We start from the raw sequence: 13,660 nt of genomic DNA, 5'->3' as shown, positions 1-13,660 counted from the left end.
GATTCCTGTTCAGAACTCTTAGCAAAATTTGGATAGAAGGGAAATTCCTCAACATAATTAAGGGTATAAAAAGCCAACGGCCAACATCATTATTAATGGAGAAAGACTCAAGGCATTCCCCTTACAAATGGGAACCAGACAGGGATGCCCTCTATCACCACTTGTATGTAACATTGTATTGGAAGTCCTGGTCAGGGCAATAAGGCAAGAAAGAGAAATAAAAGGCATACAAATAGGTAAAGAGGAACTAAAACTATCTCTATTTGCGGATGATTTGATCCTGTATGTAGAAAACCCAAGGGACTCAATTAAAAAACTACTGAAACTAATAGAGAGGTTCAGCAAAGTGGCAGGATACAAGGTCAATTACAAAAATCAGTTGGATACCTCTACAATAACAAAGAGTCCTCTGATAAAGAAATAAGGGAAACAATATCATTTGCTATAGCTATTAAAAAGATAAAATATCTAGGACTAAGCCTCACCAGAGACACAAAAGACCTATACAAAGCAAACTATAAAACAGTGCTACAAGAGACAAAAAGGGCACTACATAAATGGAACAACCTACCTTGCTCATGGATAGGTAGACTAAATATTGTGAAAATGTCAATACCTAAAGCAATCTATACATTTAATGGAATCCCGATCCAGATTTCAGCAAATTTTTTCAAGGACATGGAAAAACCAATTACTTATTTCATATGGAAAGGAAAGAGATCTCGGATAAGCAGAGCATTTCTCAAGAAGAAAAACAAAGTGGGAGGTCTCACACTCCCAGATCTTAAGAACTACTGTACAGCCACGGTAGTCAAAATGATACAATGATAGACAGATAGACCAATGGAACAGAATCGAAAGTCCAGATATACACCCATCCATCTACAAACAACTTAACTTTGACAAAGGTCCAAAACCCATTAAATGGGGAAGAGATATCCTCTTTAACAAATGGTGCTGGCAAAACTGGATATCCACCTGCAGAAAAATGAAACAAGACCCATACCTCACCCCATACACAAAAACAAACTCAAGCTGGACCAAAGACTTAAATGTAAAACCTCAAACTATAAAATTCATCAAAGATAAAATAGGGGCAAATTTGGGAGCCCTAATTTATGGCATAAATAGACTATCAAGCATAACCCAGAATGTGCAGGAGATAGAAGAGAAGCTAAATGACTGGGACCTTTTAAATTTAAATTCTTATGTTCATCGAAAGACTTTGTCAAAAGGGTAAAAAAAGAACCTACAAATTGGGAGAAAGTATTTGCCTATGCCAAAATCTATAGAAAACTTCAACACCTCAACACCAAAAAGACAAATACCCCAATTCACAAATGGGCAAAAGACTTGAACAGACACTACACCAAAGAAGATATACAGGCAGCCAAAAAACACATAAGAAATTGCTCACAATCATTAATCATTAGAGAGATGCAAATCAAAATAACAATGAGATATCATCTCACCCCAGCAATAATAGCAAAGTTCAACAGGTCAGAAAATGACAAATGCTTGTGAGGTTGCAGAGAGATTGGAACTCTTGTACACCGCTGGTGAGTTTGTAAAATGGTAGAACCATTGTGGCAAATGGTATGGTATTTTCTTAAAAAACTGAAAATAGAATTTCTCTTTGACCCAGCAATTCCATTACTAGGAATATATCCTAAAGAAGTGAGAGACACCACACGAACAGACATATGTACACCTATGTTCATTGCAGCACAATTCACTATAGCAAAGAGATGGAAACAACCTAAATGTCCATCAACGGATGAGTGGATAACCAAATTATGGTATACGCACACAATGGAATACTATGCTACATTAAAGAACAATGAGGGATATGTGAATCATCTTGCAACATGTATGAATCTGGAGGACATTATGGTGAGTGAAATAAGTCAATCATAGATAGACAAGTACTATATGAGCCCATTACTGTAAAAAGACAAAGAAGTTTGCTTGGGAAAGGGAACTCATGTAGTAGGTTACTGGGATGGGGAGAGAAGGGGACAGATTAATTTCAGGCTAGTTGGGGCCTACACACTGACGTGGGTAGGGGGAGGGATATACTGGAGGGATCTGTGACCACCATGATAACACTGGGAAATGGGAGGACACTGAATTGTCCACATACTGTATTGCCATTAATACCAAACACCAGGCTACAGATAAACACATAAACACCTGACATGATCAGATGGGGGTCAGTGAACAGAAGTATACTCTAGACCAAGGATAGATTGAGCTGAGGCTAATCTTGCACAGACCCCAGTGATTCAAAATACCTGCAGTCCTTATAGAAACAATAGAAGATAGACACAGAGTAATCCCTCGCAGACAACCAGACACTATGGGAGAGAGATCCAATAGATCTACCATCTCAGTATCATAGTACTGGGGGACACCAGACTCAATTGGCACAACAAAATACATAAAAGCCTTGCTCCACATCCTACATTCGTGAGTTGTGACTGGGGTCTTAAAAGGTTTCAAGTGGCCATCTAAGATGTAGCTAACAGTCTCCTAGGGTGGGACATAAAGAAGAACACAAAACAAAGAAACAAAAAACAATAACAAGGGCATTTGGAAGTTATCAGTCATAGGACATGATGGCCCTTGAGACCAGAAGAACTAGATGGTGCCCAGCTACCAATGCCAACCACTCAGGAAGGGATCAAATCTGGAGATCCTGGATAGAATGGGAGGGAAAATGTGGAACAAAACCAAAAACTCAATAACGACCAGAATTACTGGTCAGGTGAAATCTGGTGAGACCCCCAATACTATGCCGCTGGAATACATTCTGCACCTGGAACAAAACACACTGCCAGAGGATGGCTCTCAGCCCAATAGTTAACGAGTTGTACACACAGACCACTCAGCCCAGGAGATGCACCCACATACTCTATGGTAATACATCCCTTAAAGCAATAGACCATGGGACACCAGAAGACCAACATTCAAATTGAGGAAATGAAATTAACTTTGTCATTGGACCTTTATTGCCCAGCATAGGGGTGGGTATACAGTGAACACTCAATAAATGTACACTGAAGAAATGAAGAAAACAACAATAAATGAATATATATTTTAAAGAGTTCTAGTAAAACCATTCAATAGGACAAACAGGAGTGCATAAATATGAGGGGCATAGGGGGAGGGTTACAGGGTAGGGAGGGGAGGAGAATGGGTTAGGGTTGGACATGGTAAATGGGGAATGAAACTAAATGTGCACGTAATGTTGAATGCAAAACAAGCTCTTAAAAAAAACCAAAACGTATTTATGCTGTTCTGTGGAAAGAGATGGTATGCAATATTTTCTTGATTATTTGTTATCTAATTTCTCCAGTTTTGCAAATGGTGTACTGTGTAATTTTGAAAGGTTCTTATTTGTAATGTTCAAAATCTTACTCATTGTTTTCATCTTTATTGTAAGACCACTGATTTTGCACCCCGTTTACCTGTTGGAAATGAGAGGCTACTGTACTACTTAAAACATATCATGTCTTTAATGGATGAAACTTGTCATTTTAAGTAATATTTCAGAACACTACTACTTGGAATAGTTTTGCTTCTAAGGAAAATATATAGAAGGACTGGGCGCGAAAAAAAAGACTGAGGATATGAACCAGTAGAAGCGCTCTCCCTGAGTTTAATAAAATAAAGACATTTCATAAAATCTGCTATACATTATGTAATTTCATTTGAATTTTAGTTTATCTGAATTCTCACTTCAAATTGAAAAGCAATTTCCCTTCATAACCATGAGACCAAATATGGAATATCTAATTCCTTTTGGTTTTAGTTTGCTTTGGGACTAAATCAAGGTGATCACAGTAAAGGTTGGTTATTTATCTTCCTTTCCCAATGTGAGTGTCCTGAGGCATTAACTTTGTCATTGGACCTTTATTGCCCAGCACAGGGGTGGGTATACAGTGAACACTCAATAAATGTACGCTGAAGAAATGAAGGAAACAACAATAAATGGATATATATTTTAAAGGGTTCTAGTGAAACAGTTCAAGGAGGCCAACACTGGCCTGCTATCATGTGTACCCAATTATCTTTAAGTTACCCAGATAACTGAGAAAAGCCAGGATACCTTTGACTGCAATCATCAACCCAAACAGTCAAAATAAAATACTTTTCATTTCAAGCTGTACTGTGGATATCTAGCTTTTGAGAAGCATCACATTGAAAAGGTAGCTGAGACTGAGGGAATATTCATTTAGAATACTTTCAAGGCTCAGTAGGTCTCACTCTGGGAATTGAATCTCAGAAAAATGCAATGTTCTTCTCAAGACTGCCCACCCCATCACCAAACTCAGTGCTGACACGAGAATCCAATTCATGGAAGACCACAATTTTGAAGAATCCTTCCTGAAATACCATTTTGTCAACAATGAGTTAGAAAATAAGTGTAACATTTAACAAGTTATAAACATTTAAAATACCACTAAGTTTTTAAGGCAGCAGAAGACAGCTCTCAATAAAAAGATAGACTAATATTCCAGGAAAGTCTGCAGTGACTCTCTTACTCTGGAATCAGAGCATATGTTCAAATTTGCAAATACATTTGTGGTTAATTCCTACCTTAAATACATTGATAGGGAGATCAATGACCACATAGATAAGGTCTCCAAGGGCAAGGCTGGCGATCAGCGCGTTGGGGCCGTTCCTCATACACTTGTTCTGGTAAATGATCCTGAGCAGAGTTGCATTCCCCACCATTCCCACGATGAAAATAGTACAAGATATCACAGTGTTAATGTATTTGAAAGCTGAAGTAATTTTAGTCTGCTGTGGGCAATAGTTGTGCATTGAGCTATTGCTGGTTAGGGCCAAATTAGTGGGTCGATGGGTGGTGACCAGGAAGCTGAGCTCTGTCCCACGTACAGTAGTGAAATCATCCACATGATCACTTAGATTTGTGCTGTATCTCTCAGGATTATCACTGATCACACAAGCAGTCATTACCAGCCAAAAGGATACCCTGAGGCAAAAAGTTTCCATCTTCATGCAAATTTGAGGAAATGTATCTTATTTCGTTACTTTTACACAGTCTTTTTTTTTTTTTTACAACCTGGAAAAAGAAAAGAAAAAGGATTTTGGTTACAAAATCCAACTGCCAATAAAATCATAATCAAACTAAACTCACTGCCATCAAGTTGATTCAACAAGATCATAGTTAATGATCATTTACTGCCTCAATTAAACAGCAGGACTTATTTTATAATTAGGTAAGATATATCTATGCTACATTACCCTGTGGCAGAACAAAACCAGAAAAGGCCAAAGCTCTATTGTTGTTGTTGTTATGTGCTGTCAAGTTGGACCTGACTCACAGCAACCCCTCCTTGGGTTTCCGAGGCAGTATCACTACAGTAGATTGCCCCATCTTCCTTCCCAGGAGTGGCTATTACAGTAGCTTTTATGTATCTATCTATCTCTATTGCCTCTACTTCTGTCTCATCCATATCCATTTCTATACTTATAGCTAGATCATAACATGGATAAAAATATGTCAGTTTTTCCTTCAAGTAATTGATGAAAAATTATGTTTTTCCTTTCCATTACACCAAGGTTGATAAGAAACTAAGTTACAAAAATCTGCAAGAGATTAGATTCAAAATTTTATTTATTAATGAAGGAGAAAAGGCACTGTATGCCAAGCAAAAGTTACACAGTATTAAAGCATAAAATTACCAAATTTCATAGTGAATCCAATATTCCAAAATATGTGCTATTTTTCATATGGCAAATAGTGAACATAGGAGTAAAATACAGCACAAGTTAGCATCTAATGTAGTGCAAAAGGCTAATTTAAAATTAAAAATTATATAATGGGTAGAAAAAAATATTTAAAGTTATTTTATTGAAAACCTTGAAGATTAATGTGTAAAGTCTACAGCTTTTATCAAGAGTATTTACTTTTGCATTCCTCAGAAATTGTCCTCATTATGTTTGTCAAGGTGTGAAACCAAATGGACTGGGAACAGTGATCTTTCACAGGCTAGTTACACTATCAACTTTCCAAGGTACCCTATGGTACATATTTTAAACATCCTATATCGCTACATTCATTACATTCTAGTCATTGTGCTGAGCACTTCACATGAGTGAAGTACTTGTTACTTCACATCTAAACCCATACAATGACCCTGTGAAGTAGATACATGTCCCATTATAAAGTTTGGGAAACAGAGGCTCAGAAGGGTGAAGTAGCTTGTCAAGGTCACAGGTGTTGGGTGGCAATGCTATGACTCTAAACCAGGCTAGTCTGAGTCTAGAGACTGAGCTCTTCACCACTAAAACATACTGTCCCTCATTCTCATGTCTTATTAGCACCTACAAGGTTTCAAAAGAGTCTCCAGAGTTTAGAGGAAGCAATAGACTCAGGAGGGTGGTTAGGCATTTGGAAAAGATCATCTGTCTTTTCTTTTAAGTCTCTGCAGAGCGCAGGTGCTCCCTTCCCTGAAAAGCCTAGGTTTCCACCTTCATCCTTACAGAAAAGATGTTGGGAAAGAGAAGGAGGCTGGTGGTAACAGAATAACTAAAGGTAAATAAAAATGGCTCTCTCCACTTCAATCAGTGTATTTCAGTTCCCGTGGTTTCATATGAATCTTTAAATGAAGATCAAAGCCTCATTTACTGAGTGTCCTGTGTATATGTGTATGCCATGTATGCCCAGTCCATAATTTATTTAATTTTTCAAAAAATTGTGTCCTTTTTCCGAGCCTAATTATAGTTGGTATTAATCCTCTTAGGACTTTTGACTGTTATTTTGGGAACTCAATAGAGCTCAGGTTCAGTCAATGTTTAGATGAAATAAGATTTATGTACATTGTGTATAAGGTATAAAGTAAATGTAAGGGGCAACTAAGGAGCTCTGGTAGCGTAGTGCCTGAGGCATTTGACTACTAACCAGAAGGCTGGTGGTTCAAACCCACCAGCCACTTCTCGGAAGGAAGACTGGGCAATTTACTTCAGTAGAGATACCTCCTCAGAAACCCAAGGAGGGGTTGCTATGAGTCAGATCCGACTCGATGGCACATAACAACAACAAGGGGCACCTACCACATACTTTTGCTTTACCCAGAGTTTCTTCCCCCCGAAGAAACAGAATAATAATAGCATCTTACATATATAATAAAGTACTGTTATATATTAGATATGTAATAAAGTATAACATATATGGCAATTCTACTTTGTCCCAAAGGGTCACTGTGAGTCATTGCTATGGGTCAGTATGGCAGTGGGTTTGTTTTTGTTTGGTTTATTACATACACATAAAGTACTGCATAGGTATCAGCTATCTGAGCTTTACAACTCTAGGTAGATAGGCAGGGGTGATATCCTCATTTTACTCATGAGAAAACTGAGTCTTGATGAAGTTAAGTGACTTGGTCAAGGTTTCAATAACCAAGAAATGGCCACTAGTTGCTGTTGAGTCGATTCTGACTCATGGTGACCCCATGTGTGCTCCACAGGGTTTTTCAAAGGCTGATTTTTCAGAAATAAATTGCCAGGCACTTCTGGGTGGACTGAAACCTGCAGCCTTTCAATTAGCAGCTGAGTGTGTTAACTGTATGCACCACGCAGAAGTGGCAGGATGGTTAGATGCCTAGTTTAACTTTACTTAAAGGATTTGACTCAATCTGATTAACTGAGAAAAATATAAAATATTCGAAACTAGGGGCATACAATGTACCCAGTGTTAGATTACCTAATAAGCAAATAAGCTTGGGCTTACTTGTGCTTACTTACTAATCTGTAATGATCAATTCCACATTTTTTCATCACATCAAAGATTCTGCCTTTTGGTATGGCTGGCACCTGTATCTCTCTTAACCTCACAGCACCATCCTATAGAATCAAAGCTTCTTTTCAAATGTATAGTCCCTGACAAGGATGGAGTACCCAGTAAGCAAGGTAAACACAAATAATTTTATGAATCTGTAGTGAACACTTTCACGTGGGTTTCACTGGTGAAAAACATGAAACTGTTCACTACAGATTTGTAAGTAAACTCAAGAAGCCCATGCTTACCTCATTTATTGCGTAGTCCACCCCTGCATGTACTTGTCACTTCTGCCTAAATTTCATTTTAACTACTTTGAGGTTTTCTTCTGCTTCTTATAATCTGGGGTATATGACTGAATATTGATAGAGCTACAAAATGCCATCATTTCCATTCCAAAGAGAACAGGACTCTAAGAACAAAGTATATTTTGATCCTTCTCTTCAGATTACAGATATGGGAGAATAGAAATACTTAAATCTCTTGTGTTATTTAATGACTAAGCCTCCCAGTTTCCCAATTGGAATGGAATCTTCTGTAATAGTTTCCCCTCAAAAGAGAGCGAGAAGGCTCTTTCCAGAAAGAGAATGGCTGTTAGGCTATTAGAGTCTGCTAGGAGGATATTTAGTTAATTGCCCTTTCTATCCTGTATATTACTCCACTTATCAAAGGTGCCATTAGTGTTTTGAGCATTAGAAGGATGGTTTGCTTGGTCAGCTGATTATAGCCAGAGCTAAGGGGGTCAAGGCTGTGGTTTCTTATCATGAAGTGAGGCAGGTATCACTTTCTTTCCTCCTCCAACAAGATACCACCATTGCAATAATTTCTGATGACATCTCCATCAGCTGTCTATACATATTAAGCTGCAGAGCTAAGGGATACTTGGCAAAAGCATCTGGACTCATACTATCATTGGATAAAATATACAAAACAAAAACCTTCTCAAATGCATGTTCCACGAGGAATGCTTATCTGAACTGATCTCAGTCAAGGTGGGCTTCAAATCATAACTATAGCTTTTGTAAAGCATCTAAGGTTCAGATCTGAACATTAATGGTCCACAGATTCAGCGATCCTCAAATTTGGGGTACAAGTTTGCTGGATGCCAAAAATTATTATGAAGAAAGAGAATGGATGGAATTCTTATGATTACACTTAACCCATTTAATGTCTTGGACTCTCTGGAACAAAGTTCACCTGTAATTAGTAATTTGGAAATTCCAACTTTACCAAAATGACTGGAGTTTAGAGCAGGTAATTATTTACATGACAGAACTGCCAAAGCGTTTCTAAATTAGCTAACACTTAAAACAGGTGGTGGGAGTAGAAACATAAACAAACAAACCATAAACAACTAATGGAGGGGAAAAAAAAGACAAATCTAGGTACTTTTTACAAGTTTTCTGTGGGTTTTACTCTCTGGAGATGAAATGACCAGTTCTCTTCACTAAGGACTCCTGCCTTTAATTTGTCTCCGGAGCCCCCAACTCTGTCATGGGAGCGCCATTATGATAGTGCAAGGGTTGATAATCTAGAAACTGCCTTAGTTTTCTGCACGTGCAAGTCAACAAGTGCCCTTTAAAGGAAAACACAAAACAAAACACCTAAACCTATACAGGCAAGTTTCCGAGACTCGGCATTGGGGGTTTTCCAGAACACATCAGTCCCTCACACCCAGTGTCCTTGGCTACCCTTGGCATACCCCGGGCGTTTGGGGAGGAGAAACCAAGCGAGTAAGAAAGAGCTGTGGAACCAACTTCACAACTAGGCTTGGTAGTAAGCGACAGAATCGGCGTGATGTTCCACAAAGTTCCTGCATGGCTGGGAAAGAGGGAGACCCAGGAAGAACTGTTGGTCTTCCTTTTCCTAAAACTCAGAATCCCGCTGGCGGAGACTGAGGAGCTTTGGATCAGTTCTCCAATCCCCAAAAGTTCCCGAGGCTCACCCCTCCCAAAGAGAACGCCCTCCCCACCACGCGCCCTTGGGCAGGTGGGTGCCAGTCCCTGCTTCAGCGGGTCGCCCAAGTAGTACAGCTGCCAGGCAAGAACGCTCAGTTTTTCCCTCTCTTGATAAACCAGGAGCCATGAAGACATCACCGCCACCCCCACCAGAGCCCCGAAAGGAAAGAGTTTCACCGACCTTGGAGCTCTGCTGGCGCAGACTGCTGCCCAGTGCGCGCACGGCGCCTGGACAAGAGAAGCCGAGTTGGAGAGGGTGGGTGGTGTGCAGGGTGGCGGGTGTCCCGGGCTCTGGCGCGGCGGCGAATAGCCCGGCTGCACAGCTGCCTCAGCTTTGGAAAATTTCTCCTGGACGGCTTCTCTGAGGAGGTCCGGCCGAGCCTCCAGCCTCGGGTGACAGTGTAGGATTGAGCCTCTCCACGGTCTCCAGACCAAAGGGATGACTGTGCGCGCGCGCGAGGGCTTGCAAGAAAAGGAAAACTCCAAAGGAGCACGCCTCCTGTCTGTCCTCCCCTTATACTCCAGAAGCTCCTAGACCTTTACTCCACTTCAGGACAGCAAACCGACCTAACGTTCCAGCCCTCCTAGGAGAGACTGCCACTACAAAGCACAAAGATGCCGCCCCCTCCCAGGCCCTGAAGGGCAGGAGCCTTTTAACTATTTCCTCTCTGAAATGAAAGTGGGATGGAGAGGCATGAAGGGAGAAGAGTAGTGTAACAGAAAGAGTCTGAATTCAGAAAGACCAGGCAGACAAACCTATGTTCCTCGGTATTCATGCAGGCTGATTTGATCTATGGTAGAGCAACTGGAGACGGAGCCAGGGCCCAAGGGCAGGACTTTGTGTTCCCTGTCCCTTTGCCTGATGAGTATGCTCCCTCTCAGCCAGTAGGAAAATAGATGGCCAAAGCAGACAGCAGCTTTCTGGATCTAGTGTGCTTTGCTTCTATCTTGTCCCTCAATGCCAGTGCCCCATGGCTACATACCTCTTTCCAGGGGCACAGAATTAGCCCAAGAGAGTCTGTAAGGGTCCAGTGTGTGCCTAAGTGAAGCCTATGACTTCAAAAGAAAGACAAACAATGAAAACACAGACCTTGCAGTATGTGGATCTCAGCATCTTTAACATTACAGGAACTTTATAGTAAATTGGGAGGGGGAAGAGATGAGAGCAAAGGCCATTGCCTGTGATATGTGAGAAAAAATTGAGGTCTTCGCAGAGGGAAGTCCTGCCTTGACATCTGTCCTTCACTGCCCTGCTGGTGTCAAGCATATTGTGGAAATATGAGGTTGGAGCCCTGGTCTCTTTACATCACAGACTCTTCCTATCTATCTTCACTAAACAAATCATCCTAAAACCATAATCATTTATTTCACTAATTTATGTGCAATTTGAGCAGTGGGTTGGGTCAGCTCATCTTTGCTTCACCAGCTGGCGCTAGAAGGATCCACTTCCAAGATGGTTACCTTCCTTGGTGCTCATTACTAGTTTTCCCCATGTGTATATCTTTACAAGATGGTTTGAACTTCTCACAGCATGGTGGCAGGATTCCAAGAATGAGTGTTTCAAGAGACAGGAAGTCAAAGCTGCTAGTTTCTTAAGGTCTGGCTCAGAAACTGGCACAGAGTCACTTCTGACAAATTCTATTAGCCAAGAAGTCACAGAGCTCAGATTGAAGATGAAGGGGCATAAACCTCACCTGCTAATGAAGGAGAGTCAAAGAACTTGTGGGTTATTTTGTAAAATTATCAAAGAGATCCACAAAATACCGCCATTGAAAGGGTCCTTAGTAGTAATCTAGTCCTATTGAACTAGGTATTACCCTATGCATTAATCTATTCTGTCTTTACCTTTTCTATGAAGGAAAGTTAGCTTGTCAGGGTCACTGTTGTTGTTGTTGTTGTTATGTGCCGTCGAGTCGGCCCCGACTCATAGCGACCCCTCCTTGGGTTTCCGAGGCAGTATCACTACGGAAGTAGGATTGCCCAACCTTCCTTCCGAGGAGTGGCTGGTGGGTTTGAACCGCCAGCCTTCTGGTTAGCAGTCAAGTGCTTTAGCCATTATGCTACCAGAGCTCCTTCTCTTTCTATATACCCTCCATATGTTACTGACTGCTAAATTTTTAACTCCAGCGCTCCTCCACCACACACATAACACAAACCGATCTTCCTATTTTCCCCTTATCAGTAAGTGGTAACTAACTAGTAGCTTGTAAAAGTACCTTAGTTTGCTTAAAAAAAAAAAAAAAAAAGGTACTCTCTGGGTACATGGCTTGGCAAAGTTGGCAGGGCTTTCAGGGAAGAAAATTTATTGTCTCCCATCAAACAGGCAGTTCCATACTAAAGCTCAGAACTCCGCATGTGCTGGATTTCAGCCCCTATTCACCTTGTGGTCAGACATATTTGGGCAGTGCACAACCTGCACAACTGAACATGTCAATCTGTCCAGCCTTCCCTAGAGCACATCCATCAGCCCCTGTCGCCTGACACAGCTGACTCCACAGTAGTGCAAGTCCAGTTATTAAAAATTCTTGTCTGGAAGACATCAAGATAAAATCGACCACCCTATAATGTTACCTGTTGATCTGCCCTCTAAGTTTATAAAATGAGCTTACTCCCTCTTGTGAGAAGACCTTCAAATATAAATGTGTGTTTATGTGAATCACTGGGCTGTCTCATTCTAGGTTAGAACAACATATACTTTCCTTAGTTGCTGGAGATTTAGATTCTCATCTTCTCTGGAGAAAATTACTTCAGTGGATTCAAACCAGTTTTTAGTCAAGTTAAACTGTACCTATATTAATCCCTTTTCCCATAGCCAAGATTTTATGTACTTTCACTACCTCTGTGTTCCCACTTTGTAATTTTAATGAACATGTAATTTATATATTAGACCAAGTTTTTCAACTTGACTTTCAAGGCTTCTTTCTTATCCCTGGAAGGTAGGCTGGATACAGTTTTGCAGGTCTCTTGGATTTCAGCCTGACTTCTTGATGACACTAGACTTCTGGTTCAAGCAACTCAGTAAGAACAGTTACATTGACTTCTCTTAGCATTAGATTATCATTATTAATTTCCTGAAAAATAAATCCTGAAGATTAAGAAGATTTGAGCTAGCACTTCAAAACTACTTTTTTCTCACGGATCTTTGGGGAAAATGTTCGTGTGAATTTAAGATTCTTAGTTTGAATTTGCAAATCAATTTTATAAGTGCTAACTCCCAAGATCCTCAATCTGGAAATGCAGTAGAGGATCTGTGTTTGCTAGGAATGTTGTGTTCCTTTTCTTGGGCTCCCTGGGGGAAATGACACATGAAGGGTTCAGAGAACCACAAAGATAAAGAAAGACTGGGAAGCTGTCTGTGAGAGGAAAGGCAAAGAAACATTAGTGACCTGAGCCTGTCGCTCCTGCCTCCACATTCAGCAGTGCTGTGGCCAAGGTGCTCTGATGGCAGTGAACATCACGGGTCTGGAGAAGAAGTAACAAGCCTAGGGAGTCGAAGTCCCATTTTGAATTCAAACAAAGTCTTATAAACCAAAAAACCAAATCCACTACTATTGAATTGGTTCTGACTCCACAACTCTATAGGTCAAAGTAGAATGTCCTCATACGCTTTTTCCAAAGCCGTAATCTTTACGGAAGCAAACTGAAACTGCCCCATCTTTCTCCCACAGTACAGCTGGTGGGTTCGAACCACCAATCTTTGATTAGCAGCCGAATGCTTTTAACCACGGTACCACCAGAGGTCCTTAAAACTATTATAGGCAATGTGTGTTCAAAAGGAAGTATTCCAAAAGTTAGGTTGTTAATACTTTGCTAAGGATTCTGGTAGCTGTGGTAGCATATTGCCTAAGGCTATAAGACTGCTTATCAGAAGTGGTTTGAACCACCAGCCACT

General features: G+C 40.5%; 1 protein-coding gene across 1 annotated transcript in view; it reads right to left on the bottom strand.

The window, feature by feature from the left end:
• EDNRA (endothelin receptor type A) overlaps positions 1–5,022 on the bottom strand; it is an 85,731-nt gene extending 80,709 nt beyond the window's left edge. Inside the window, exon 1 of the mRNA XM_007953801.2 lies at positions 4,603–5,022. Within this exon, the coding sequence (XP_007951992.2) occupies positions 4,603–5,022 (420 nt within the window). The remainder of the gene's footprint in view (positions 1–4,602) is intronic.
• Positions 5,023–13,660: the final 8,638 nt, after the last annotated feature.

This window comes from Orycteropus afer, unplaced genomic scaffold, assembly GCF_000298275.1.
Source record: "Orycteropus afer afer isolate SDZICR_OR568_19922 unplaced genomic scaffold, OryAfe1.0 scaffold00415, whole genome shotgun sequence".
NCBI lineage: Eukaryota > Metazoa > Chordata > Mammalia > Tubulidentata > Orycteropodidae > Orycteropus > Orycteropus afer.
Note: the sequence above shows the minus strand (reverse complement) of the source record. Positions and strands in the feature narration are given on the sequence as shown.